The sequence below is a fragment of the Carcharodon carcharias genome, chromosome 14 (assembly GCF_017639515.1).
Source record: "Carcharodon carcharias isolate sCarCar2 chromosome 14, sCarCar2.pri, whole genome shotgun sequence".
NCBI lineage: Eukaryota > Metazoa > Chordata > Chondrichthyes > Lamniformes > Lamnidae > Carcharodon > Carcharodon carcharias.
This window is the reverse complement of record NC_054480.1, coordinates 40338174-40366006: the sequence shown is the minus strand read 5'-3', so window position 1 is coordinate 40366006 and position 27833 is coordinate 40338174. Positions and strand designations below refer to the sequence as shown.

Genomic DNA, 27833 nt, shown 5'->3' with positions numbered 1-27833 from the left:
ACCGAGACTGAAACTGACGAGCTTGGAGCTGGCCGATCTGATTGGCAATTGAAAGCGGCCGTGGAGTTGACAGTGGTCCTGTGCCCAGTTGTTGCTGAAGTTTAGGCAAAGGAGTCTTGTGATCGCTGGAGACTGGGGCAAGTGTGGAGAGTGTGGGAGATCCACTCATGGTTTGGATCGACTGAAATGGGGTTGGGAGCCGTGTTCTTGGTTCTTGGCTTGGGGCTGGTTTTGCTGGAAGCGGTGGCTGAAGGTGGCTGCGTGGATCTGGGAAGTTGCTGCAAGGGGAGAGAGTCTGAATGTCGCACCACTGGCTGGCGGCCCGATCGCTCTCACGGAACCTGTTACTGTGACCAGGCTTGTAGACATACCCTGGATTGTTGCCATGATTACCAACTCGCCTGTCCAGGTAATCCGACTGCCCTCCATTTAAGCAACAACTCATTCCTATATATATTTTTAATCTATAATGTTGCTGCGCTGTTGTGTTTAGGTTGGGAGAGGGATCCACCCCACACCTTAAACTGAATAATCAGATCGGCCAGTCTAAACACCGAATAGCTTCTCACAAATCGGGACGGTTACAGTGGAGCTAGTCTGTGGATTGAAAAACTGTAAAATGCTAATCAAAACAGTGCAAACCATGTCAGAGAAATGGGCAGTGCCCGTCCTAAATTAAACTCCGGGTAAATGGGAATATTGACTTTTACCCAAGAGATTAAAAGAGCCGATTGCAGGACCAGTGTTAAAAAATAAAAGCTTTTCTGTTAGTTTTATAACAGCGTATTATAGGCCAGCGTTGAGGAAGCAGCGCGACGCGATGTTAAATGTATCAAAAGCATCCTGCACTCGCGGAAAGAAACAGAAAGCTCCTGGCAAATTGTGCACACGCCAATCCCCCTTATTCACCTCAAAGTAGAACCTAGGTCTAGAAGGAGAGGAAGATAGACATAAAGCCGACAGCCAGCAAACTGCAAACTGATAATATACACCCTGATGGGATAAAGCAGGAACCTTGTCAGTCTGGTATAATTTCAAATGGAATTTCAATGCCTACATACTGGGACTCATTGTCGAAAGGCCATTTGACTATTGGGTTGGGTTGTGATCTATTAGTTTTTTTGGCAACTCGCATGGGAACGGATGCCAACACGCTATAAAGAATCGGCCTGTTCATTACTCAGACAGAAAACCTCAAATATTTTAAAGTCATTTAAACTTATTTGGTAAACTGGCTGAAAGTAGCTGAGGGTAGTGTGTCTGCCAAGTTAGTTACAATGTTGATGAGATATAAGAAAGCACGAGGAAAGATCAGCATGCTTTTAGTTATATAATGACCCTGTTGGCAATGCACACACAATGTTCATTCTGTCAAATGCAGGTCCTCACAGTTCCTTGGTTGATGTTACAGTGTCTACTGGTCTTTAACAGTGTTTGAGAAGAAGGAAAATAGGATGAGAAGCTGAATATAGAAAATATAGAGGTCAAAAACAGGGAATAAGAGGGACAAAGGAGTGAGTACGAGAATAGATTAATGGTTAGTAACAAGGAAACCCAAAATTCTTTTAGAAACATATAAATAATGTAAGGATGAGGCCAATTTAAGACCAAAAAGGGGATCTTTTTGTGGAGACAGAGTACATGGCTGCGATACTAAATGATTACTTTGCATCTCTCCTCACTGTAGAGAAGTGAGTGCTGCCAATGTAAGAGCATAGGAGGGGGCAGTAATTATATTCATAGAATCATACAGCACAGAAAGTGGCCATTCAGCCTGTCATGCCTATCTTATCTTTTTCAAAAAGCAGTCATGCTTAGACCCACATCCCTGATTATTGCCTGTAGTCCTGCACCCTGTTCCTTATCCTCAAGTACCTATCCAACTCCCTTTTAAAATCATTTATGGAATCAAGCTTCCACTGCCTTTTCAGGTACAGCATTCCAGATAGCAACAAACCTCTGAGTGAAACAGTTCCCCTCATCTCTCCTCAAGATGTTTCACAAATAATTTTGAATCTATGGCCTCTAGTTATCGGCCCACTTGCTAGAGTTTTTTTTCTCTCTCTGTTCTATCAAAACCTCTTGCCTTGACAATCTTCATTGGGTCACATCTTAGCTTCCTCTGTCCAAAGGAAAATAGCCCGACCTTTTCCGAACTCTCTTCACAACTGAAGCCCTTCATCCCTGGTAGCATCCTGGTAAATTTCTGCTGCAACTTTACATTTTTATGAAGTGTGGTGCTCAGAATTGTCCACAATATTCCAGCTGAGGCCTAACCAATGATTAACAAAGTTCTAACACGATCACTGCTATTATTTTCTATTCCCCTATTTAAAAAACCTAAGTAACTCATTTATTTATTTATAAACACCTTTAATCAATTTGCCTTGTCACCTTTGAGGATTTGTGTGTATGAATACCAGTGTCTTTTGGCTCTTCTACAAATTTAGATATTAGATGGGATAAAAATATATAGAGGAGATACCTCAGAGGTCAGCAGTCCTGAAACACTGCACAGGAGTGTCAGCTTTTTGTACTCAAGTCTTGGAGTAGGACTTGAACCCACAACCTTCTGACTCAGTGGTGAGATGGCTACCAACCTAGCATTAGATAATAAAACCATAGGAAACAGGAGCAGGAGTAGGCCATTGAGCCCATCGAGCCTACTCTGCCATTCAATAAGATCATGGCTGATCTAATTGTAACCCTAACTCCAAATTCCTGTCTGTCCCCCATAACCCTTAACTCCCTTGTCAGTCAAAAATCTGTCTAACTCAGCCTTGAATATATTCAACGACCCAACCTCTACTTCTCTCTGTGGAAGAGCATTCCAAAGATGTTAACTTAATTTACGCTAATTCCAAGGTTGTTAATGCTCTGAGAGAAGAAATTCCTCCTCAACTCCATCTCAAATGGGGGCCTCTTATTTGTAAACTGTGCCCATTGATTCTAGATTCCACCATGAGGCAAAACATCCCCTCATCCCCTGCCTTAGATAATCTTACATGTTTCAGTAAATCACCTCTCATTCTCCTAAACTCCAATGAGTATAGGCCTAACCTGCTCAACATTTCTTCATAAGACAAACCCCTTCATCTCAAGAATCTTCCAAGTGAACCTTCTCTGAACTGCTTCCAATGCAAGTATATCCCTCCTTAAGTAAGGAGACTAAAACCACACACAATACTCTAGGTGTGGTCTCATCCATGCCCTGTAAAGTTGTAGCAAGAATTCTCTACTTTTATACTCCACACCCCTTGCAATAAAGCCCAACATTTCATTTGCCTTCCATTTGCTTTTTGTGTTTCATGTACAAGGACACCCAGGTCCCTCTATACTGCAGCATTCTGCAGTCTCTATTTAAAACAGTCTATAGCTTTTCTATTCTTGCTGCCAAAGTGGACAATCTTACATTTTCCAATATTATACTTCACCTGCCAAATTTTTGCTCACTCGCTTAATCTACCTATATCCCCTGTGGACTCTTTGTACCCTCCTTACAACTTGCTTCCTGCCTATCTTTGTATAAACCACAGCTGACACTAACATGGGGATCAAAACTGTGGTTTCTATTTTTCAGTGTGAAATTTGAATATTTCCAGCATTTTTGTTTTTATTCCCAATGTGAACATTGGGTGAAGATTTGCTCTCAACAGAAGGAATTTAAAATGTGTGTTTTTGTAAACTCTCATGGTTGCCACTACCCATTACTCAGATTCATGAAGGAAGCATGGCCTATTTGGGTAATGTACTCAACTATTCTTGCTGCCTGTAAGTGCAGGCTCCAACATAAATACAAAACACTAAAACTAATTAATTTTCAAGATGAAAATCATTGGGAAAATATGTTTTTGGGTTATTTTAAAGGTAGTCCTTGAATTTCTTTTACATACCGTACTATTTACGGTACTAATCTTTCTATTGGCTTTTTAGCTATTTCTTGCAAAGTGACTGAATGGAGTTTCTGGAGTGGCTGTGCAGAACAATGCAAAAATACTTATCGTGTTCGTCAACGATACATCACACAAGAGCCACAGAATGGTGGTGAGCCATGCCCTCCCTTGGAAGAAAGAGCAGGCTGTTTGGAATATCAGAGTGACCAGGACAGAATGTGTAGGCAGTCCTTGGGTACGTATGTTACATTTATTAGTAGAGTCTGTTCACACTATTGTTTGTAAATGAAGAATATTGACACTTATCTTCTGTCGAGAGCTGAAATCTATTTAATTAAAGGGACCTAACCTTCTGGACTGATATAATTAAGTTTGACTGGGCAAATCTTTGATAATTTTGTTATGCAATATTGAATTCGTCCAAAAATAGTTGCAATACGGGGTGGGGGGGGGTGGTGGTTGCTGTTTAGTAAAACTTCTAACAAGATATTTAATAGGTAGAGCACTAAAATTTGTGCAGGAAATGTCTTTTAAGACACAATTTGTGTATCAGAATTGATGCAACGAGATTAACAGATTATTATTTTGGTAACTTTAGCATTCTAAATTTTGATATTTGAAGAAAATTAGCACATCATATTCTGTTATATATAAAAGTACAGTCTGTGGATGCATGTTGTAAAGTATGATGGTAAGACACTGGGTGGAATTTTCTGGTGCTGTTGGCATCGGGCGTCATGGCGTGGGGGGGAGGTGAACAATATAGCGAGAAGGCCAAAAATTGGTTTTACACCATTCTGAAACCAGTTTGAGATAATACACTCCACCCGTCAATGATGGGCCATGTTTCCTACCACCGGACATCGGGAACGTCATTTTAATACATTTGCATCCAATTACAAGCCCTGCTCACCGGGATCATCCTTGCATGTTAAATTTATCGCCCATGTTGGCGTGACTTCAGAATGGCATGCTTCATGACTGCCTTTAAAAGCCATGCACCTGGCGACTTTGAGGGGAACTTGGAGGTGAGTGCATACGGCCTTGCGCAGCGCTTGTGAGCATTGCAGGTAGGGAGATGAGGCACTGCACATTCACGGGGGGCACAGGCAAGTCTCCTGGCTGGCTTTCGGTGTAGTGCCGGGGCAAGGGCTCCAATGTAGAGGGGTGGTGGTTGTGGGGCAAGGCAGCACAGGCAGACTGAAGGAAAGACTCTAGGCACATGCTGGGTGTGGGTGGGGGGAGGTAGGATGAGGGAAGCAGATACGCACTTGGAAAAACTTGTCAAAAGTGAGCAATCTTCTGCAGTTGAGACTGCTCAGCTGCAGCTCCATTGACACACTCGGAGTCAGTTCTCTGAAGCTTTTCTGCCCACTCAAGCAACGCAAAAGCATGAAAGTGCCACCAAATGCTCCAGAACTTTTCACCCCTTGGGTGCAGACTGCAAATTAATGCGCGTTTTAGGGGGAAGAAGAGCATTTGGCCAACCGGGCGAATAATACAATGCCCTTGTGAAAGCTAGCCATGGCGCAGTAACTGGTGGAGGATCTCACAGTCCCTTGCAATGTCTTTATTAAAGTGTATCCATGAGGTCACAGACACCATCCTCATGAAGGCACAGAACTTTGTGCATTTCACCTGGGATTAGGAAAGCCAGGAAGCAAGGGCGCTGGGATTTGCTCAGGTCTCAGGTTTTCCAAAGGTACAGGGTGCCATCAACTACACTTATATGGTGCTTAGATCTCCATGGCAACAAGCAGTGAACTACATCAACCACAAGGGCTTCCACTCATTGAATGTTCAGCTGGTGTGCAACCACCACAAACACATCCTACAGGTCTGTGCACAATTCCCAGGGAGCGTCCATGACTCTGACATCCTTAGCAGGCCTCAGATCCCTGACATCTTGCAGGATCCAGAGAGGCTGCAGGGTTGTCTCTTCAGGGACAAGTGCTACCCACAGAGGAAGTGGCTGATGATGGCCGTGCAGCGGCCTCAGACTGCAGCAGAGCGACGGTATAATGAGGCTCATGTCGCATCCTAGACTTCGGTGGAGCAAATGTTGGCATTTTGAAAATGAGATTCTGGTGCCTCAACAGGTCCAGTAGAGTAAGGCAATACATTCTCCAAAGGGTGTCATGCATCATCGTCACTTGCTGCGTGCTCCACAACCTGACGCTGCTACTAGGGGAGGAGCTGGCTGAGGAGGAGATGGAAGAGCTGCACGTCTCCTCTGATGAGGAGGATGTTGAAGGGGATGACAGTAATAAGGACCTTGAAGGCAAGGATGCCAACAATGAGACCATTGCACTGGCCAGACAAGGTTGGCATGCTTGGGAGACCCTCATAGCTGCAAGATTCGTGGAGGATGATGACGAGATGCAGTGAGGACAGTCCTGACATTCTCACCTTGCATCTGTGAACCTTTGACTCATGTGTGGCACATACCCTCAGTGCTCAGGCTCATATCATGGAGACACAGAGGACGCTCCAATAGTTGCTAGATTCCAGGATGATGCTGATGACATGCAGTGGAGAAACTGCATAGATCTTCACATTGCATCTGTGAATGTCTGACTCCTGTTTGGCTGAGGGAAGCTTGCTGACACTCTGTGATCAGGGTCATATCATGGAGATGCAGCCGTGAAACTTTAAATGTACCTGATCCTTTGTCAGTCTTTAGCACTTGTCCCCTTCAGCAGCAGAGCGCCATTGGTCACAGATGCTGAAGAGAAGGGAGCCAGCTCCACCCTAAAGCTGCTGAGAGCACAAAGAGAGAATAATAGAACTCTGTGAAGCCTGCCCACGACATTCTAGCAGCAACAACCAGCATTATCAAGGTGCAGGCATCAGTAATGTGTCCAGTGTGTGTGAAGCTGGATCATCACTTTGCTCTGAAGGTTACACACTGCACAGGGAAGAGGACCTGGACTGAGGCACCCACCTTTATCTTGAGCAGGAACCAAGGTTTCACATCTAAGTGACACGAACACTGCTCATCATAACTAGAAGCCATAGCAAGGAGATATTTTTGGGGTTTTATTTACACAGTGAACATTAAGTGCAAGTGATTATCACCTGTGCCCAGGCTGAGCAACTACATATTCTTGTCACTATGTCTTGGTTCTCCCCCGACATCCACAGCGGAGGTGGAGGCAGCCTGCTGACTGCTTTGCCCTATCTGTCTTGAGCTTGATGGGCATCTTCTGGAAGACTGAGACCTGGAGGGCCTCGGCCTGCTTTTGGGTTCCTGCTGTGTGGCAGCGGCAACCTACTCAGCCTGTGAAGCTGAAGCTGATGAGGTCACAGGAAGAGGGGATTCAGATGGGCCAGACACTCCCTGAGTCACCTGGATGGATGGACCCGGTGGGGGATTGTGGGGGGGCACACCTGCTGATCCTCCTCCCTATGGGCGCCTGAGGGCCCCTGGCTAACTCCTTGAGGAGAAGAGGAAGCTGTAGTGAGATTGAGCTGCCCACACACCTCTCATGTACACACTGTTGGAGGCCAACTATGGGGTCAGCGATGGAGTTCAGCCTGCGCAGCAGTGCAGGACTGACATCCTGGACCAAGATGTCCATGGCAGCCACAATCCTACCAGTGTTGACCTTAATGTGTTGGCATGCCGGGTCTATCACCTCAGCCTGAAGGCAGACGGACTCCTCCATTGTGCCTTGCAATCTGAGGAATGCCGCGGACATCCCTTCCTGATGTTCCTGAGCTTGCCTTTGCAGCTCCAGAAACTGAGGTATGACCGAGTCCAGATGTTCCTCATTTGGCTTGGACTTAGCAGATTTCTGGTCTCCAGCAGTCCCCCAAGTGCTGGAAACCTGGGACGTCCCTGCTACTGCCTGATGTGGATCAGACAGAACTATGTGCTCATCAGATTGTGATCCTGCAGCTACTCTAGAACTAGGCTCCACTGAAGTCTGTGTCTCTGCGCTGGTGGAGGGTGTGAGTGAGCGCTGTGACGAGTTTTTAATTAGAGTCTCATCAGATTCTTCTTCCGAGGTGTCTTCAGGGCTTGAGTCAAGGACCTGCCTCATGGACCCCATCGGCTGCTTCCCTGATGTGCCTGCGAAAGTATAATTAATGTATGGCAGGGGACTGTGAAACAGTGGAACTAACAGCATGGTTGTCTGATGGATGTTGTACTGCTGGGTCCTCACTTGGTAGAGCACCGCCAACCTGACCGTCAGCACAGGAACAGTCCAGATTGTTCCCAGCCAGCTGGATGACTCTATTTTCTAAGTCCATGAGGACCTTGATTTCAGGTATTCCTCCACCTGTCTCTCTTTTGTTGTGTGCCAGCTTGTCCTTCATGAATGCAAACGGAGAGATTGTAAGCAGGATGCCTGCCAGGCCAGCTGATAAGGATGCCAGGCATGTGCAGGTGATGAGTGGTGCCATGGATGAGATGAGGACCCGATCCGCAGGGGGAGATGAAAGTGTGTGTGAGAGAGTGACTGGTGATGTCCTTTGAACTGGCAGTGAGTGAGATCCCTATGGATGTGTGATTGGTTTGTGAATGTGTGAGCTGGGAGTGATGAGAAGAGCAACTTCTGCTGGTGGAATGGAAGAGATCATTCACCCTGTTTTGGCATTGGGTGGCTGTCCTCTTTTGCAGTGTGTTGGCACTGATCACCGCTGCCATCACCTCCCATGCTGGATTGGTGACCTAGCTTGCTGGCCCTTGCTCAGAGTGGGAACAGAGGACTTCACAGTAGGCCTCCACAGCATCCAGTAGGTGCCCAAGGGAGTTGTTGTTAAATTTGGGGGGCAGCATGTTTCCTCGCTTTGGCAGCCATGACTTTCCAGCAGCTTCCAATGCCTTAGATAGTGCTAGCTCTGTGCAGGGGCGCCCTTTAAATATGCCGTCCGGATTACTGAAGCCCTGAGGTGATGGCGGGGTGGGCAAATTAGAGGCCACCCTGCCAGCAATCTGGTATGTTTCCCAGGAATGCATTATTAATGAGGCAGAAGGTGTGAAAAGTCGCCATTGCAGCTGGCGGGTAAAACGTCCTTTTTCCCACTGGCTACTGCATTTGGCGCACATCTATGAAAATTCTGCCCACTGACTTTACAATGGACAAATCACAACTTCCTATCACAGTGCAACCTGACATAACTCTGTAAAAATAATTGTGGTGAGTTTTGTTTGTTCGTAATTGTGGTTTGTTGTTTTGGCTGCAGGCTGGTGGACGAATAATGAATAAACCTCAATTCAGGACAAGAGGCAAAATCAATTGTAGGATGATTAATTTCAAGGCTGTAATTACCGATGGTCTAAGTGTATAAGTAATTATTGTTAACATGGGAGTTTACCCCATGTTTATCTGTACTGCATTACAGTACTCTGACTGAAAGCCCTCTGACTTTCAAATTATCCAGTCCCTAGAATAAATGTGTTTAGAATGAACAGCTCCCTGCACAGCCAGGTCAGAATATGTAATGTTTCAGCTTTGTTTTGTGATGTGCATATACTGTATTTAGCCATGTAAAAGTTGAATTTTTGAGATTTTTTTGCAAAAGGTTAAGGGTCAAGTTTTACACGAGTAATATTTTTATTTATGCTTTATTTGGGCCCTGTTTCCACTGCATCCTGTGGATGGATTGTCTATCTAGAAGAATGTATTGATTGTCTCGCTTTCCCTGTTCTGTTGCCACAGCATGGATGAATATATCCTGGTGAGGTCTGGTGTGTCACAGTCAGACAGGTTGCACTGTTTAGTTCTGAGCTCCAATGCAGTGGGGTGAAATTGGCAGATTGTTTGGTTGCAGTTGTGCCTCCTCGGGGAATGCTAGGATTTGGGCAGTTTGCAATGTTGAAATTAGTGGAACATCAGTTCAAGCAGCCCCTGGCAGTCAAGCAGATCAACACCAGGGCTTTCCTGGACAGTGTTACCTACCACTGCCTTTTCACAGTAAGTCCTGGGGCTGAAGGGGTCCTGGGGTGAGTGTGGAGGGGAGGCGAGCGGGGCAGCTGATGGGCTTTTATCCTAGATAAACTAAGGTCGACTCTTACATGAGGTATATGAAGGATTGCAAAATTTTAAGCCAAAAATCATGGGTCGACTTTCACATGAGTTTGACTTTTACATGTGTGTATATATATATATATCAGCAATAAAGGATAGAGAAAACATGCATTTGCCTTGAGTTTTTCATGTCTTTGCAATGTCGCATTGTGTTGCATAATCAGCAAATTACTTTGAAAATAGAACACCACCTGATAGCCATACTCTCCAAAGATTCGAGTCATATCTAGCGCAAAGGAAGATGGTTGTGGTTGTTGAAGGCCAATCATCTCAACTCCAGGACATCACTGCAGGAGTTCCTCATGATAATGTCCTCGGCCCAACCATCTTCAGCTGCTTCATCAACGACCTTCCCTCAATCATAAGGTCAGAAGTGGGGATGTTCGCTGATGATTCACAAGATCATAAGATTAACAGAATAAAGAGCAGGAGTAGGCCATTTGGTTCAATGAGTCTGCTCCGTCTTTCAATAAGGTCATGGCTGATTTGATTGTGGCCTTAACTCCACTTTCCTGCCTGCCCCCCATAACCCTTGACACTCTTGTAGATCAAAAATCTGTCTATCTCAGCCTTGAGTATATTCAATGACCCAGCCTCCACTCCCCTCTAGGGAAGAGAATTCCAAAATCTAACGATGCTCTAAGAAAATAAATTCTTCCTCATCTCTATCTTAGCTGGGAGACCCCTTATTTGTAAACTGTACCCCCTAGTTCTAGATTCCCCCTTGAGGGGAAACATCCTCTAGCATCTACCTTGTCAAGCTCCCTCAGAATCTAATAGATTTCATTAAAATCACCTTTCATTCTGCTAACTTTTTGTGGTTCATGTACAAGGACACCTAGATCCCTCTGTAGCAAAACCTTCTGCAGCCTCTCTTCATCTAAATAATATCCTGCTTTTCTATTCTTCCTGTTGAAGTGGACAACCTCACATTTTCCCACATGATACTCCATCTCCCAAAATTTTGCGCATTTAACCCAACTCTTTGTATCCTCCTCATAACTTGCTTTCCTACCTATTTTTATATCATCAACAAATTTGGCTACAATACAGTCATTCCATTCATCAAAGTCATTAATATAGATTGCAAATAATTAAAGCCTGGGCATTGATCCCTTTGGCACTCCTGCCAATCTGAAAATTATCCATTTATCCTGACTCTCTGTTTCTTTTTAGTTAGCCAACCCTCTATCCATGCTAATAATTTTGGAAGATTACATCTCTACAGCGAGTTCTTTTAAGACCCTAGGATGCAAGCCATCAGGTCCAGGGGACTTGTCAGCCTTTAGTTTAATTAGTTTTCCGAGTATTTTTTCCTCTAATGATCATGATTGTTTTAATTTCCTCTGCCCCTTTTGCCTCTTGATTTTCTACAATTGTTGAGATGCATTTTGTGTCTTCTACTGTGAAGACTGACACAAAATACTTGTTCAAAGTCCCTGCCGTTTCCCTTTCTCCCAATACTAAATCCCCAGTCTCACTTGCCAAGGGACCAATGCTCATTTTAGCTACTCTTTTCCCTTTTATATACTTGTAGAAGTTTTTACTCTCTGTTTTAATATTTCTTGCCAGTTTTCTCTCATACTTAAATTTCTCCCTTTTTTTAAGTCATCCTTTGCTAGTTTCTAAAATTCTGCCAATATTCTTTCCCAGTACCATTCCGCAGCATTGTATGTCTTTTCTTTCAATTTGATACCACCGTTAACTTCCTTAATTAGCCATGCAAGGTGCATCCTTTTCATAGGGTCTTTCTTTCTCAATGGAATATATATTTGTTGAGTTATGAAATATCTCCTTAAACATCTTCCACTGATTCTCTACCATCTCAACTTTTAATCTATTTTTCTATTCCACTTTAGCCAATTCTTATCTACATACCCTTGTAATCCCCTATATTTAAGTTTAAGGCTCTAGTTTCAGACCCACATGTTTGCCCTGTCTGGCATATGCCTTGTAACGTCTCATACAAAATCTCTATTTTTCAAATTCCTATCATTGTGAAACAGTATATCCTTCAGTTACAATAAGTAGCAGCATGAGATTTTTCTGTAACTAAGAAAAAATTCAGGAATAAAACAATTTGCATATTAAATCCATTGTAGCATTATAGAATTTATCAATGAGCAGCATTTTCATTGACACTTTATTTAAAATGCAGCATCATTCCCACTGCAAATTTTGTGCTTATGCAAATACAACTGCAAAAGTCAAGAATTTTAGTTAAATCATGGTCTACATTGCCACCTTTTAAAAAAAAATCCCATGGGGTAGTTTACATCCTTTATGAAGATTAGTGCATTGTTTTGACCTTGTGAAGTAAATAGAAAATTTAAGAATGATGCACTTTTTATGACATTCATGTTATACATTTCATTTTCTATCAGTGGAAATCTTTTTTTGCTTGTTAGGAAGAACAAACCTTTGTTGTTTGTAACCTTGTTGGACATCTGCCTAGCGTTGTCACTCATGATTTACATCCTTGTGTTTTAATGTGTACAGTCCCTGCGTTAATTACCACAGGGGGATATGGAAAAGCTCGAAAAAAACGAGATGTATTCATTGAATCTGAGGCGCCAGGGTAAGTAAAAGGTCACAAATATGTCTGCTACAGTGTGTTGAGACAGATTAAGCTATGCCTAATTGCACTTTAAATCTAAACCAAGAAATTGGAGAAAATGTTTGAGAAAATGTTTTTTCTATCAAACCTGGCTGGATCACCATTATTTAAATTAAGCATTCAAGATCTGGCTGTTGGTGAGAGTTCAAAATGAAATGAGTTTGAAAACTTTTGTTCAAGGAAGGAAGGAAGGAAGGATATCTGTTGAGTGGCTAATCCCTGTTGTACTCGGCCTGCTAGGAGTGCTTGGCATAGATTGAATGGAAAAATGGAAAAATGCTTCATTATCCATTTCAATTGCCCAGTAGCTCAACCAACACTTGGAGAACTAAAGAAAATTATCCCCTATCTGCAGAGATATGATATGTGAATGCTCTAAAGAGCAATATTTACAGAAAATGAATTTATTTTGAATGAAGAATAAATGAACTACAAGTTATGGGAAAATGATCAAGTTATCAACAATTAAGACTATATTAAGTGCTAAAGTGACAAGATAAGTTCAGTGACCCTGCTGTCCCTGTAAGAACTGTGCCAAAATAGAATGTGGGTTGGAGAATCATTGCTAGTCTTTTAGCTCTTTGACCCAAGCTCCCTTTGTCTGTGACCCCTTGTCGGGAATCTGGTAACACTGAAATTGCCCTAATATCTTCTAAAGGAGAGATGAATAATTAGGTTTAATGACATAACAGCAAAGTTTGCTACAAATTAGAACAAAAGTAAAAATGTATAAGTTAAACCTTGTGTTGCTGTAGAAACAACATCAGTTTGATTGAGAAAGTTCCTTTGTAGCTAAATAGTCCTTCATCATTAAAGCTTTATCAGCAGTTGTTCCTGACTGATCTAAAGAGACAACAATGAAGAATAGGCACTTTTTTAATATAACAAATTGCCATGGAGACCATAAATGTCAATTGTCTGATATGGGTATAGTGATGTTTTGTAGGATTTATGTGATGCGCCTTAGCCAAGTTGTCATCTGATCAATGGCCACAGTATTCTTTATATTTACTTTTAAAAACAATTCTCTGGATGTTCCAAACTTCACCATCTATATCTGAGCAGGATGAGGTCATTGTAAAAGAAGCAGTTTTACCAAGGGGATTAGAGTTGTGTTAGATAAGTGACTAAATATTGAAACTAATTTCATATTGCAAAGCCAATGCTAAAGTGTGTTATCAGAGCCACAGGGTGGAAGCAGAAATAAAATATTCTGAATATTAAAGTTTGAAATATGAGAGTAAATTGATCGATTCTCCTCATCAAGCAAGGAGTTGTGCTTAAAGGGAGCATGCGAAAGAGGGCTATGACATTATAGCCTAATTCTTTGACCTGCAATCCTTTGACTGAAGCTAACAACTGAATTTATCCTTGCCCAAGGCAATCAGCTTCTGTATGTTTGTTGAAGATACACAACTTTACCTTGCTCCCACAACTCAATTTCATGCTCATCTTTGTATTGTCCAATATCAAGTTATGGATGAATCAACTTTCTTCAGTTGAATGCAGCCATCTTTCAGGAAAATCACCACAAGCTCCATTCCCTCACTCTTGACCCTATCTTTATTCTTGGTCACTCTATTAAGCTGAAAGACCATACAGAACATTGACTTGTTTGACGTTGAGGTGAGCTTCACCCTGCTTTGTAATATTAATCCCTGTGTCCTTTCCATCAAGATAACATATTTCCAAATTCACAACATTGCTTGCAGCTATCTTAATTCTTTCAATACTGAACATCTTAACTATACATTTGTCACCTCCAGATTTGATCATTCCTATGCTCTTCTCACTGGCCTTCCTTTGACCACTATCTATAAATTCCAACTTGTCAGAAACATAACTTGTCCTATACTATGCCTTGCTCACCCATCACCTTTTTTGCTGACATCCAATATTTCCATGTCTCCCCATAGTCAATTCATTAAAATTAGTACCTCATTCTCATCTTCAAATCCCTTCGAAAGCTTGCTGCACACCATCTCTGCAACCCTTGCCAGGTTTGTTTCCCCTCATGTAGGTTTTAGCTCGCTAATGCTCGCTCTTGCCCCTCCTGCCACCCCCTCTCAACCCCTCCCTCTATCTAGATTTTTATTGTCCTTTGAAAATATTCTCAAATACTTCTTTTCATCCAAATATTCATCCTAAATGCTTTCCATTGGCACAGTGTCCAATATCTCTTACTAATACTGTATATGCATTGTATTGTTGCTGCTTTTCTTCCTTCCCCTCTGCAGTTCAGGTCACTGAAAATTGCAAAATATTCAGGAAGAGTAACATAGTTTATTTTTAAGATTTTGCATAACTGAGCTTAGAAGATCAGCAAACTCAATTTAATCTCTGAAATGATTGGGGTGGAGTGTAATTCAAGCATTTAAAATGATAAAGGTGAACAAGGAATTGTTTGGACACTTCTAGTAGAGGAATCTTTTGGTCATCATATAGATTAGAAAAGTATTCACCAAACATAGCATAAGCTTCAATATCTTCATGCTTAATAGCAAGCTGGCAGCATGTCTATTCTTCTGGTTTCTATTCAGACATTCAAAAGTAAAATGAATTTTGTAAGTGATTTAAAAATATAATGTTGAAATTTGTGTTGATTTGTCATTTAAATGTTTTGCAAGCATTTTTAGCATTCATAATACTAATTGTTCCTTTCCTGTAGTAACCAGGTAATCCTACATTTTAGTTCAACACGTAAGCTCCCTGTTCTCTGCTCAGGCTCTTTCTACCACGGAGTCTATTAATTGATAAATTAAGCAGCATCCTCTCCTTGGACTTTTGTCAGTGCCTCCTCATTACCAACTATGCATGATAGCAGCTTGTGATTTTTCTCTCTCTTCTAACTTATATTGGTGTCTCCTCTTGGGCACAAAGCAGCTGAGTTCAAGGGGCTGCTTTTCATCCAGCAAATATTTTTCGTTGTGAATGGGGAGAGAGGAGGGGCAAAATGGCAGGAAAAACATCAACAAATTTATAATGGAGGCTGTCTGTTGTGATGTTCAGGAGGCCTCAATTTAGATGGCCAACACTCCTGTTGAAAACAAGCAGGAGCCTAATTAGTGGATTTAAATGTAGGTCCTATAATGTAATTTGGGCATGGATGCTACTTATATTGTTCTCTGTTGCCACTGCTGTTCTCTTAACCTTTTCACAAACCATGAACCATTCTGTATGGAAAATGACCAGTTCCAGTGGTATTTAAAGGGGCACTCAGTTGCTCTAATTTAAATCTGCATAAATGTTTGCCGTATATCTTACTTATATTTCCAAGTCATTTTTGGGTCAGATGTTGTGGAGGGTTTTATAGTCATAGTGCCTTTAGGAAGCTTTAGGGCAGTGCTTCTCAAACTATGAGTTGTGAGTTTCATTGGGGTCGCAGAAACATTGGATGGGGTCCCGAACTACCCCTCTTCCAAGATTGCCCTGCGCACTGGCATTGAGGCCCAGGTGGCATCCTGTGCTGCCCTTGCCCTGCTCCTCTCGTGGTCCCTGTCTGAGGTGTAGTAGAGGAGAGCAACGGAGCTGGCCTGTGGGCGGAGAGGCTTCATAAACATCATGTGCAGGCCACAAACCCTGAATAAGAAGCTAATGTTCCTGTGTTTGTACCTAGTGGGGTACCAGATGCAGGGCTTCTCCCGGTGCTGGCCACCACAAAATACAGCAGGGTGCATTCGCAGCTATCCTGGGCTAGGAGGAAAGAGGAGAGTCTTCACTAAGTCCTCTGTCACTGGGGAATATAGGGAGATTGGCTGAAACCTACATAAGTAAATGAAACAATAACACTTTTACAAAGTAGATTAAAATACAGACTTTCATATTTATATGATATAATGATATATAAGGTACAAACTTTAATAATTATATGCTGAATGTTATTATGCTAATTTACTGCTTTTTTTTGCTATCTGGGGTCACATTAATTTTCAAATGTTAAAACGGGGTCACATTGGAAAATAGTTTAGGAAGCACTGCTTTTGTGGGCCTTGTTTTATTTTGGAAATTGGAATCCTTTTGGCTATTCCATCCTAGGTAGAGGAAGAGGAACAGCAACCACAGGTGGAATGACCCCATGGAGCTACAGCTGCTGGGAGACCAGAAAGGAGAAGGCGAGGGGCTCACAGAGGTCCTGACTCTCCCAATAGGGTGTACATGTCCAGAGTTGCACACCTGCACTTCTCAGAGGAGAAATGCATATTGAGGCCATGCTTCTCCAGGGAGGATGTCAGATATGCTGGTGGAAACAGATTCCATCAATAATTTTAAATGGGAGTTGAAAGGTATTTGTGGATGAGGAACTTTCAGGTGTGTAGATAAAAAGTGAGGGTGTGGTACTAAACACAGCTACTCTTTCAGAGCCAGTCAGGCATGATGGACTGAATATCCTCCTGTGTTGTAATTTTCTATGATTTTACGTTGCATGTTGTCTTCTGCAGCTCACTGCCACAGCTGGCATTGTATAGCCTATTGTATTCCTAGCGCTGTCAACTTCTTTGTCTTCTCTGACGCCTTCCCAGCTGCAACAGGGGATATAACCAACATAAGTTAGTCTGTAGTTTGCTTAAACAAGTGACTAATACCATATTTGGCAAATTCAGATTATTCCATCACTTTCTCCATGGACAACCAGAAACAGCAGGATACAGCTGTGGGATTCATGCAGTTGGCAGGCTTCCCCAGTCTAGGTTGTCAGTGGCTGCACATTTTCTGGTCACGCAGGCTCTTACAGGCAAGCCCACTGGTTCCATGAATCACCAGGGTTTCCATTCCATTAATGTGTATATGTTGCGTGATCACCAGCAGTGAATTAGACAGATCTGTGCTAGCTTTCCAGGTAGCTGCCATGACCCCTCTATCTGGCATCAATCCTCCATTTCTCTTATTCTTTGCCCTGACAAATTTTCTATACTATCCTTGTGTTCTGAACTGTTTTGCAATGTCTCTTGGGTTAACATTCTAAACAGTGTGGACCAAACCCACCCCCATCCTCACTGATTTTGTGGCAATTCTGTGATTCTGTCCAATTGCTATTTGAACACAGAGATCCTCAGCTACAAACATTCAATTTTCTGGCACTTTCTGTAACTGTGCTGCCCTGAAGATCCATCATAGCTCACGTATCACAAGACCTTTTGCACTCTATTCCTCTAACTACTGTGGAAAGCACTAGCCTGAATTACCACTAGCACTGTTCTGGCCTCTTGTATTGTGAGGGTCTGAATTTTATTCTAAACTTTAAGTAACTAGCTCCCTGTTACTTATACTTCAGCATGCTCTAATTGGCTTGAAAGCCTGCAACAGAAGTAAATTTGCATGCCGGGTTAAGTGGAAGCTGAATGGGAGTCACTTTGAGGGGACTATCACTGCCTCTCTGAGATACATCTAAATCTCAGTGCCATCAAGGAAATAACTTCCATTATCCAGTGATTTTTGTATGTCTGGCATTTTTAAGTTTTAAAAAAGGCATCAAATTTTCCCATTGATAAATTAGAATTATTGTGTGTAAGAAACTCCTTTTGGACTGGGACCAATTTATAAAAATCTTGCAGCTAGCCTGTACGCGTTGCATTTAGTTGCAGACAAAAAATGCTATTGAGGATAAAAAGAAAGCTGACTTTTCAATGCTGGGTTCATCTGACCTGGAGGCAGAAATTTACAAGTTGGTCCAGTTTTCTGGATTTGTCTAATTGGATCACATTTCCACAGTGGGCACTTGAGCTGTGATCTATGACCAGTAAGCTAGCTCATGAAGCAAGGAATCCTCCATCCACAGACAGCGTCACTCCATTTATCATTGCACCTTTGCCACTGAGGAGGGAGATTATCATATTAACCACATCTTCTGCCTCTGTAAACCTACAAGTATGTTAACTGCAACTCCATCTTAGCAGCTAACCATCATCTACAGGTTCCAAACCACAGACTACCTGACAACAATGCAATGGAGATTAGCTTTTATTGTTGTTGATCATTGTAACAGCTATTTCAGAGGCTAATTAATATTTTATAGAATTCTAGAAATTATAGCACAGGAGTAGGCTGTTCAGCCCATGAGCTTGTGCAAGTGCTAGCTGTTCAGTTGGAGCTGTCTACTCCAACTAATTCCAGTTAGTTGCCCTTTCCCTGAATCTTTTTTATATTCTTCCTATTCAAGTACTTAACCAATTCCCTTATTATTGTTGTAGTCTGTGCCTTAATAGCAACATGGTAAAGCAAGCCATGTACTAATGTGAAAAGAATTATTCTACACACCACCTTCAATTAAGTTTTTTAAAAAATACATTGATTTTTATATTTACTGGTGTACTTTCCCAAACATTAGTTTTCTTTTTCTGTTCCTTACCTCTCTAGGTATTGTGTAGAATTTAAAGTGAAGTCGTTGACTCAGAATTGCTTGGTAGAGAACCGTCCTCACACGAGGTGGATGCAGTATCTTCGAGAAGGGTTCACTGTTTGTGTAGAATGCCAGCCTCCTGCCCTGAACTCGAGATTCCAGAGATGTTATGGCGATGGCGGAGAAGCTGAAAGGCAAGCAATTATACTTTTTTTTCAACTTTTTTTTTAACAAGGTTAGTTTCTTGCTTGGTGCTTCTGGAAGACAGAATTTATTACTCCCAGAGGTAGTTTGGTATGCTTTTGTAATAAGGCTAAAATGTAAATATGTTCCAGTTTTCAAAGTCTATCATTATTTATTTATAGTCAGAAACATCACAGGGAGCTCAACACAAATTAAAATTTAAAGCAAGGAGGTAACTTGACTATGTGTGATAAAATGAATGATATAAGGCAGGATTTTTAGATTGGCAGGCACCCGGATTGGCAGGCCTGGGAGTGGCCGGGGAATGGATTACCGACCGCAATTGGCCCCTGACTGCGATTTCATGCTGGCTGGTCAATTAATGACCAGCCAATGTGAAAGGTGCGCTGGAATGCTCAGTGCTGCTGGGGTGGGGACAGGAGGAGGGTGAGCGCTGAAGTCAGCACAGGTATGCAGGATCACTCACATAAAATTCCCCGAAGGCAGAGAGCTGCCTCAGGGAGCTGAAGAATTTAAGTGCCAAAAATAAAAGATTGTAAAAACTGAGAAAAACAATCCCTACGCATCAGAATCAATCACTGGAACATTCACCAGATGAAAATTCTGTGCAAACATTTTTATTTTTTTTAGAAATTAATATTGGAAACCTTATCCTGCCCTTGGAAGAGGTTTCCTCAAAAAGGCAAAGACCACTTGGTAGATTTGCCCGCCTGCCAACCATAACGTTGGACGGGTAGCGAAAAATCATGGCTGATTGATATGTTAATGGTCTTAATAGGCGTGTTCTCACACACGCCCACCAATGAAATATTGCACGAATGTGCAATGATGTCGGGGCACTCGCTTGACGTCATCGGGTGCTATTTCATGCTTGAGCAAGTCGGGTGCACCCCTGCATGCCAAGCGAAAAGTTCTGCCCACAGATTCAGCTGTCTGGCATAGGCAGATGGTGTAGGGAAGGCAATGGAGTAGTGGTATTGTTGCTGGACCAGTAATTCTCTGTTCAAATCCCACCATGGCAGATGGTGGAATTTGAATTCAATAAAAATCTGCAATTAAAAGGGTCTAATGGTAAATCATGATTAAAAACTCATCTGGTTCGCTAATGTCCTTTAAGGAAGGAAATCTAACATCCTTGCCTGGCCTTGCCTACATGTGACTGCAGATCCACAGCAATGTGGTTGACTCTGAAATGACCTAGCAAACTACTCAGCATCAAACTGCTACAAAGCCTTGATTTTGAATAGATCTAGCAACCCAAGACTGGGTTTCCATGAGGTGCTGTGGGCCATCAGCAGCTGCAGAACTGTACTCGAACACAATCTGTAACCTCACGGTCTGGCATATCCCCCACTCTACCATTATCATCAAGCCAGAGGATCAACCCTGGTTCAATGAAGAGTGCAGGAGGGCATCCCAGGAGCAGCACCAGGTATACCTTAAAATGAGGTGTCTAGCTATAACACAGGACTACTGTACCAATCAACATAAGCAACAAGTGATATATAGAGCTAAGCAATTCCAAAACCAATGGATTAGATCTAAACTCTGCAGTCCTGCCACATCCAGTCGTGAATTGTGGTGGACAATTAACCAATTTGCTGGAGTAGGAGGCTCCACAAATATCCCATCCTCAATGAGGGGGGAGCCCAGCACATCAGTGCAAAAGATAAGGCTGAAGCATTTGCTACAATCTTCAGTCAGAAGTGCTGAGTGAATGATCCATTACAGCCTCCTCTGGAGATCCCCAGCATCACAGATGTCAGCCTTCAGCCAATTCGATTCACTCCACGTGATATCAAGAAACAGCTGAAGGCACTGGATAGTGCAAAGGCTATGGGCCCTGGCAATAGTACTGAAGACTTGTGCTCCAGAACTTGCCACACCCCTGGCCAAACTTTTCCAGTACAGTACAACACTGGCATCTACCCTGCTATGTGGAAAATTGATCAGGTATGTCCTATACACAAAAAGCAGGACAAATCCAATGCAGCCAATTACTGCACCATCCGTCTACTCTCCATCATCAGTAAAGTAATGTAAGGGGTCATCAACAGTGCTATCTAGCGACACTTGCTTAGCAATAACCAGCTGATGCCCAGTTTGAGTTCCACCTGGACCACTCAGCTCCTGACCTCATTACAGCCTTGGGTTCAAACTTGGACAAAACAGCTGAACTCCCGAGGTGAGGTGAAAGTGACTGCCCTTGACATCAAGGCAGCATTTGACAGAGTGTGGCATCAAGGAGCCCAAGCAAAACTGGAAGAAGGGGGAAAACTCTCCACTGTTTGGAGTCATGCCTAGCACAAAGGAAGATGCTTGTGGTTGTTTGAAGCCAGTCATCTTAGCTCCAAGACCACACCACAGGATTTCCTCAGTGTAGTGCCCTCAGCCTAACCATCTACAGCTGCTTCATCAATGATCTTTCTTCCATCATAAGGTGGGGATGTTAGCTGATAATTGCACAATGTTCAGCACCGTTCATGACTCCTCAGGTACTGAAGCAGTCCATGTCCAAATACAGCAAGACCTGGCAATATCCAGGCTTGGGCTGACCATTGGCAAGTAACATTTGCACCTCACAAGTGACAGGCAATGACCAAATCCAACAAGAGAGAATCTAACCATCGCACCTTGACGTTCAATGGCATTACCATCACTGAATCTCCCACCATCAATATCCTGCGAGTTACCATTGACCAGAAACTGAACTGGACTAGCCATATCAATGCTGTGGCTATAAGAGCAGGTCAGAGGCTAGGAATCCTGTGACGAGCAACTTACCTCCTGACTCCCTAAAACCTGTCCACCATCTACAAGGCACAAGTCAGGAGTGCGGTGGAATATTCCCTACTTGCCTGGATGAGTGCAGCTCCCACAACAGTCAAGAAGCTTGACACCATCCAGGACAAAGCAGCCCGCTTGACGGGTACCACATCCACAAACATTCACTCCCTCCACCACCGACGCACAGTAGCAGCAGTGTGTACCATCTACAAGATGCACTGCAGGAATTCACCAAGGATCCTTAGACAGCACTTTCCAAACCCACAACCACTACCATCGAGAAGAACAAGGGCAGCAGATACATGAGAACACCACCATCTGGAAGTTCCCCTCCAAGTTATTCGCCATTCTGACTTGGAAATATTTTGCCGTTCCTTCGCTGTCGCTGGGTCAACAATCTGGAACTACCTTCCTAGCAGCACCTATACCACATGGGCTGCAGCAGTTCAAGGAGGCAGCTCACCACCATCTTCTCAACAGCAACCAGGAATGGATAATGAATGCTGGTCCAGCCAGCGAAGCTCATATCCCGTGAATGAATTAAAAAAAATATAATGGATGGTCAAATCCTGCCTTTGACCCTGTTAGTTTTGCAGGGAAGAGTTAATATGGGTTTAGCCATCATTTACATCATGGCAAACTCTTGCTGGCTGTTACTGGTCCTCTTTGTTGTAGGGTGTTGGATACTGTCTTAATGAAGTCTTTGTAGTCTTAAGTAGATTAACTGTATGTATTTATTAACTAAGAACAATATATATATGTACAGTAAAGGGTTCAAGCTGGGAGCTGTCTCCATGTTTGCTCGTGCACATGGCTCTGCCCAACACTAAACTGACCCTATGTGTGGGTCATGTGTTCTTGTATATCACTTTGTGGCCGGTATTGTACTCAGTCCCACATTAACCCTGTATGTGCCAGACCCTTAGACTACACCTCCCCCAAGTCCTCATCCAATGTATTTCAAGTTATTCTATCCCATGTACTTACATCATTATTACTACCCCATCTCCCTCCTTTAAGTCTCTGAGTTCCTGGGTGCAGGCGGTCTGGAGACCTTTTAACCCTTCAATATCTTCTTTGCACTACTGGAGGATGGTAGGCTCTGTCATTGCAGGTAAACTCTGTTGACTTAGAGGTTGTTCTGGCATCCGGGTATCTTTTTATCCTCTTTTTCCATTCTTTAGTATTGAGCTGCTTTTTGTTGATTCAGTAGTAGTGCTGATGGGTGGTTGTTGTTCAATCCCATTTCTTGCGGGGTGGATGAACATTGTACTTCTCTCCATGTCATTTTTTCCCCTCTTCCTTCATCGTGTGGGTTTTTGTGATGTCCTCTGTGATGGATATTGACTGTTCCTGTTATGAGGATGTGGTTTTTTAGTAAGGTCATCTTTGTGTTTGCATGTGTGGTGTGCTGTTGGCAATGGACAGCTGCTACTTGGTTTCAGCATTGACTGTGGCCCAGTTATGCAGGCTGGGAGTTGCAGCATTTGCTCTGTGGTTGCAGTGTTGACCTCATCAATAGTCACCAGAGCTGGGGTTGAGTCTCTTCTGGTTGTGCGTTGCTCTCTTGTCCATACTCCACTGGAGGCATCATGGTAGCCATCTGAGTGGATGGTTGGTCTGGTCAATGAGGAGTTTCCAGCACTTGTAATGAAAATGGACAAACATGCTGTGCAAAGTGAGAAGGCAGTTCAGAGCTGAAGTCCCAGCCAGGAAACTCTTTCTTGTTTCAGCTCTCAGGAACTTGCAGTTCGGTATAATTTACGACACAGTGGTTGTTTTGGCAGCTTCTGCTATTTTGATGGGATTCAGGACCGCACAGGCATCTCTGCTCAAGAGAGTAAAAGACTGGTTATGGATGACATACATCAGCTCGAAGATTTGTTTACCACCATACCTTAGTGGTTCCAGAATCATGCCTATGACCGGAAGGCGGATTCCTCTGGATCCATTAGAGTCATGTGTTTGTTGTTTGAAGTCAGGTCTCTCAGCCATGGTCCTTTGTCCAATAGAACCATAACATCGGCTCCCAAGTCCAATTTAATGTTTGTGAGATGGCCATTAACCAAAATATCTGTATTCCAATATGAAAATCTAGAACTTTGACCTCGAAGGATGGCTGTGTGTCCTCCTGGTGTGCAGTCTCTATCTCATGAATCATCTATGGGTCTTCTGTGTGTTTAAATGTTTTAGCCTTGCACAGTTTGCCGAAGTGTCAAATTCTCTTACATTGAAAGCATTGGGCTGAAATTGCAGAACATTATTCTCACTTTGCTCTACAGCACTGGCATGGTCGCTCAAGTGTCTGTTTCTGTGCTGTTTAACTAATGGACTATGAGGTTTCCTTTGTACCATGGTTTACTTTCTTCAGTTGAAATGGACCTGTGCCGCATATGGAGTTCAGACTGCCTAACAATTTGGATAGCTTTCTCCAGAGTTAGATCTTCCTTGCAGCATGTCTGAGAGTGTGCCGTCCATTACCCCAACTATTATATCTCTGATAAGTTCAGATTTTAGGTCTCGCTGTTCACAGCCTTCAGCCATCCTGTACTGATTATTAATGAATGTGTCGACAGATTCTCCTGGCTACTGACCACACTTATTAAATTTAGTACTTTTGAGAATTTTGTTGTTTCCTAAGATAAGATAAACATTGAGTAGTTTTAGTACTTCATCAAATTTAGCAGATAATTTGTTGATTTCTTGTCTAGCAATAACGTCATCCACTATCGGGCCTACTGAATAAAGCAATGTGTTAACTTGTTGAGCTTTTTTTTTATCTAGACCTGAAGCAATCATGTATCTAAGGAATCTTTTTCTCCAAAGTCCCCAATTATGTGATTGATCTGGGCCTTGGGATTAGTCCAAATTGATCTAGAAGAGTAGATTTTTAAAAAATTATTGATGGGATGTGGGTGGCACTGGCTAGGCCAGCATTTATTGCCCATTCCCAATTGCTCTTGAGAAGGCAGTGGTGAGCTTCCTTCTTGAGCCACTACAAGTGTAACTTTAGGAAGTTGCTGAAATTCAGGATGGTGCTGCTGATTGTTTGAAGACACAGTGTTTTCCCTGGTCTTGGTGGGCTCCTGCTGCGATGGAACTTGAACTCAGCCTTGAAAATATTTTAAACAATGGCTGGATCAACTAGTTGTGGCTTTCTCCATTTCAGCACTATTCTTTAGGGTCATGTAAATGTTGAATCCTGGCTTTTGGCCTTTAAAGCTGATCCTTTAGTTGCGATTCTTCCAAATTAATTAATTAATTTTTTTTTTTCCTTTTCGGAGCGAGTATAGACTAGGTAAACACTGGCGGTCTCCCAGCAGATTATCATGGCGTGGGTGTTTGGGGGTCATTCCTTAATGGCTGCTTCATGACCCACAGAAGAGCCCCCACCAGCAAAAGCTGCCCCCGTGGCCCCTGACGCTGCCACTGGAGGGTTCACTCCTCCAGTTACCAGGCCCTGCCTACTTAGCTCTGTCATATTTAAAAAAAAGCTCACCCAGCCTTCAACTTGGAGCCCTCTCCTTCTTCCTGCAGCCTCAGTAGCGACCACACCTATTGGTGGTGCAGTTGAGACTCCTGAGCTACTGGCCCTTTGACTGGGCTGGCAACTCTAAGAGATAGGCCCCTGTGCTTAATTGAACAGTGGCCTCAGCAATGGCCTCTTAATTGGCCGCCTCTGATAAAATCCCCCACTGTGGGCTTGGGACCCGCTTTTGGTCCCCGCGGCAGAACTACTTACCTTTTGGAAAAATCTAGCCCATGATCTGTTGCATTAGATTACAGCCTGGGGGAGTGGGGGAGGGGTGGTCAGCAAAGGTGAAAGTTTTACATTTCCACAGGTGCCATCCCAGATTACTGGTATTTTCCTACATTGCAATTGTGACTACATTTCAAAAATACTTCATTAGATGAAAAGCACTTTTGAGGCATCTGGTGATTGTGAAAGCTGCTATATAAATGGATGCCTTTCTTTTTGTTGACCACTCTTTAACACATGGTGAGTGCAGATGTTCAGTATAACTCCAACAGTTATTCCAGGTTTGTGTATTTAAACATCTAATATTTCCACTGAGTGAAGTTCCTGCATTTCACCAATGTTACCAGGCATAGTATTAATATGCTGCAAAAAGTAAAACTTTTTAAAATTCTTTCATGGGGTGTGGGTGTAGCTGACATGTCCAGCATTTGTTGCCCATCCTTAATTGCTCAATGGCTTGCTAGGCCAACTCAGAGGGCACTTCAGGGTCAACCATGCTGCTGTGGGTCTAGAGTCACATGTAGGCCACACCAGGTAAAGATGGCAGATTTTGTTCCCTAACGGACATTTAAATGATCTTTTTGTGAAGAGACTGAAAATGCTGAGAGAATGAGACTGATAACTGTAGAAGATGGCTCATTTGGAAGAAATTAGCAAAACTAATTCTACAGTTTAGAGTAATGGCTATCCACATGGAATTGTTAAAGTGTGTTTGTGTCTCTCTAGCAGGAATCAGATCCTACAGTGGCATGCAATTGGTAATCCTCGCTGCAGAGGAACATGGAAGTGGATTCGACAGATGGAATCGTGCTCTTGCCCTTCAATCCACAGTTTTTTGTTCATTTGAAGCCAACTCATGCCATCCATGGAATACAACCGTCTCATTAATACCTATTAAGCACTTGTACTGCAGACACCAGTCATCTGGAATCTAATTCAAACTAAAGTATTGCTGAGAAAAGAGACATGCTGTTGAAGCTTTTCATCTTGCACTCATCAGGACAGATTCACAAGAATACCAGTTGGAAAGGGAACAACAATTTATACTGCACGAGAAGAGACTGCTGAATGGTTGGCAAGTGGACTCTAATTGACAGAGGCATTTCCTCTATCTCTACCCATCAGAGACCACTTGCTAACCAATCAACACTCTCTTCTCATGCAGTATAAATTGTTGTTCCCTTTGTAATTGGTATCATTGCGAATCTGTCCTGATGAGTGCAAGACAAAAAGCTTCAACAGCATATCTCTTTCTTTCAGCAATACTCAAGCTCTGTACCACCAAATGACTAATTCCAACTGTGTTAAGACTAAATATGAGATATATTCTTAAGTTTGTGGAATATTGTGTGCATATAAACACATTGCAGGAAGGATATGATGAAGTGTCTGAAATGTGGCTTTCTGTAAACCATTTTACCTTCCAGCATTTTCAATAAATCATATCTCATCACAGTGTGAGGGAAAAAAGTCATTAATGTTTTGTGAAAAATAATAAATCAAACTGAAGAGGCAGCTTTTAAGGTGAATTTCTCTAAGACCATTTGAGACATTTAAAAGTACAAATATCAAGCCAAATGTTATGGAGCTAGTTCAGTGATTGGTTACAGGAGCTGCCTTGCTTGCCAGAAAGCTTTGGTTACTGATGAGTGAGTGTTTGTCTTCCTTAACGCTCCCTGTACAATCTGACATTCTGATATTCATTATTCATTAATATTTAATTGGCAAGTTTAGTGGACTGTAATGTGCATCCTTCTGAAGGAACATGGAGCATTCATTTCCCTGAACATTCATGAAAATCTAGTTGTGGCTGGAAAGCAAAATAGTTTGTGTCAATAAAAAGTGATTAGAAAAATGACCATTCTAACACAGCTTTCTGTTACTCGGGAATAATTTACATTTCTCATTACTGTTTCCTCATGGTTAATGATGTAACAAATCTGTGACTTTGGAGAAATCTAAATTCCAGTGTGAAATCTTGAGAAGAAGGCTAACAAATGAGAGATTGAAGGGGAGCACAGCATGCATAAGGTCAATTATATATTCCAATTATTGGTTTTGCCTGTGAAAAGGAGAATCTGTCAGTGAAATCAGGTTGACTGCCATTTTTAAAATAAACTGGTTAACACTTTTGTTAAGAGTGGACAAGTGCGTTCTTACCTTCAAACTCAGGTTCAATCTATTACCAAGACCATCT

General features: G+C 42.6%; 1 protein-coding gene across 1 annotated transcript; it reads left to right on the top strand.

Moving 5' to 3' along the window:
- On the top strand, positions 1-27769 carry si:dkey-7k24.5 (somatomedin-B and thrombospondin type-1 domain-containing protein). Its single transcript, XM_041203832.1, has 5 exons — positions 1-409; positions 3934-4128; positions 12431-12509; positions 18903-19079; positions 26366-27769. The coding sequence occupies exons 1-5, from the start codon at positions 187-189 to the stop codon at positions 26481-26483; spliced, it is 792 nt and encodes a 263-aa protein (XP_041059766.1). The 5' UTR covers positions 1-186; the 3' UTR covers positions 26484-27769.
- The last annotated feature ends 64 nt before the right edge of the window (positions 27770-27833 follow it).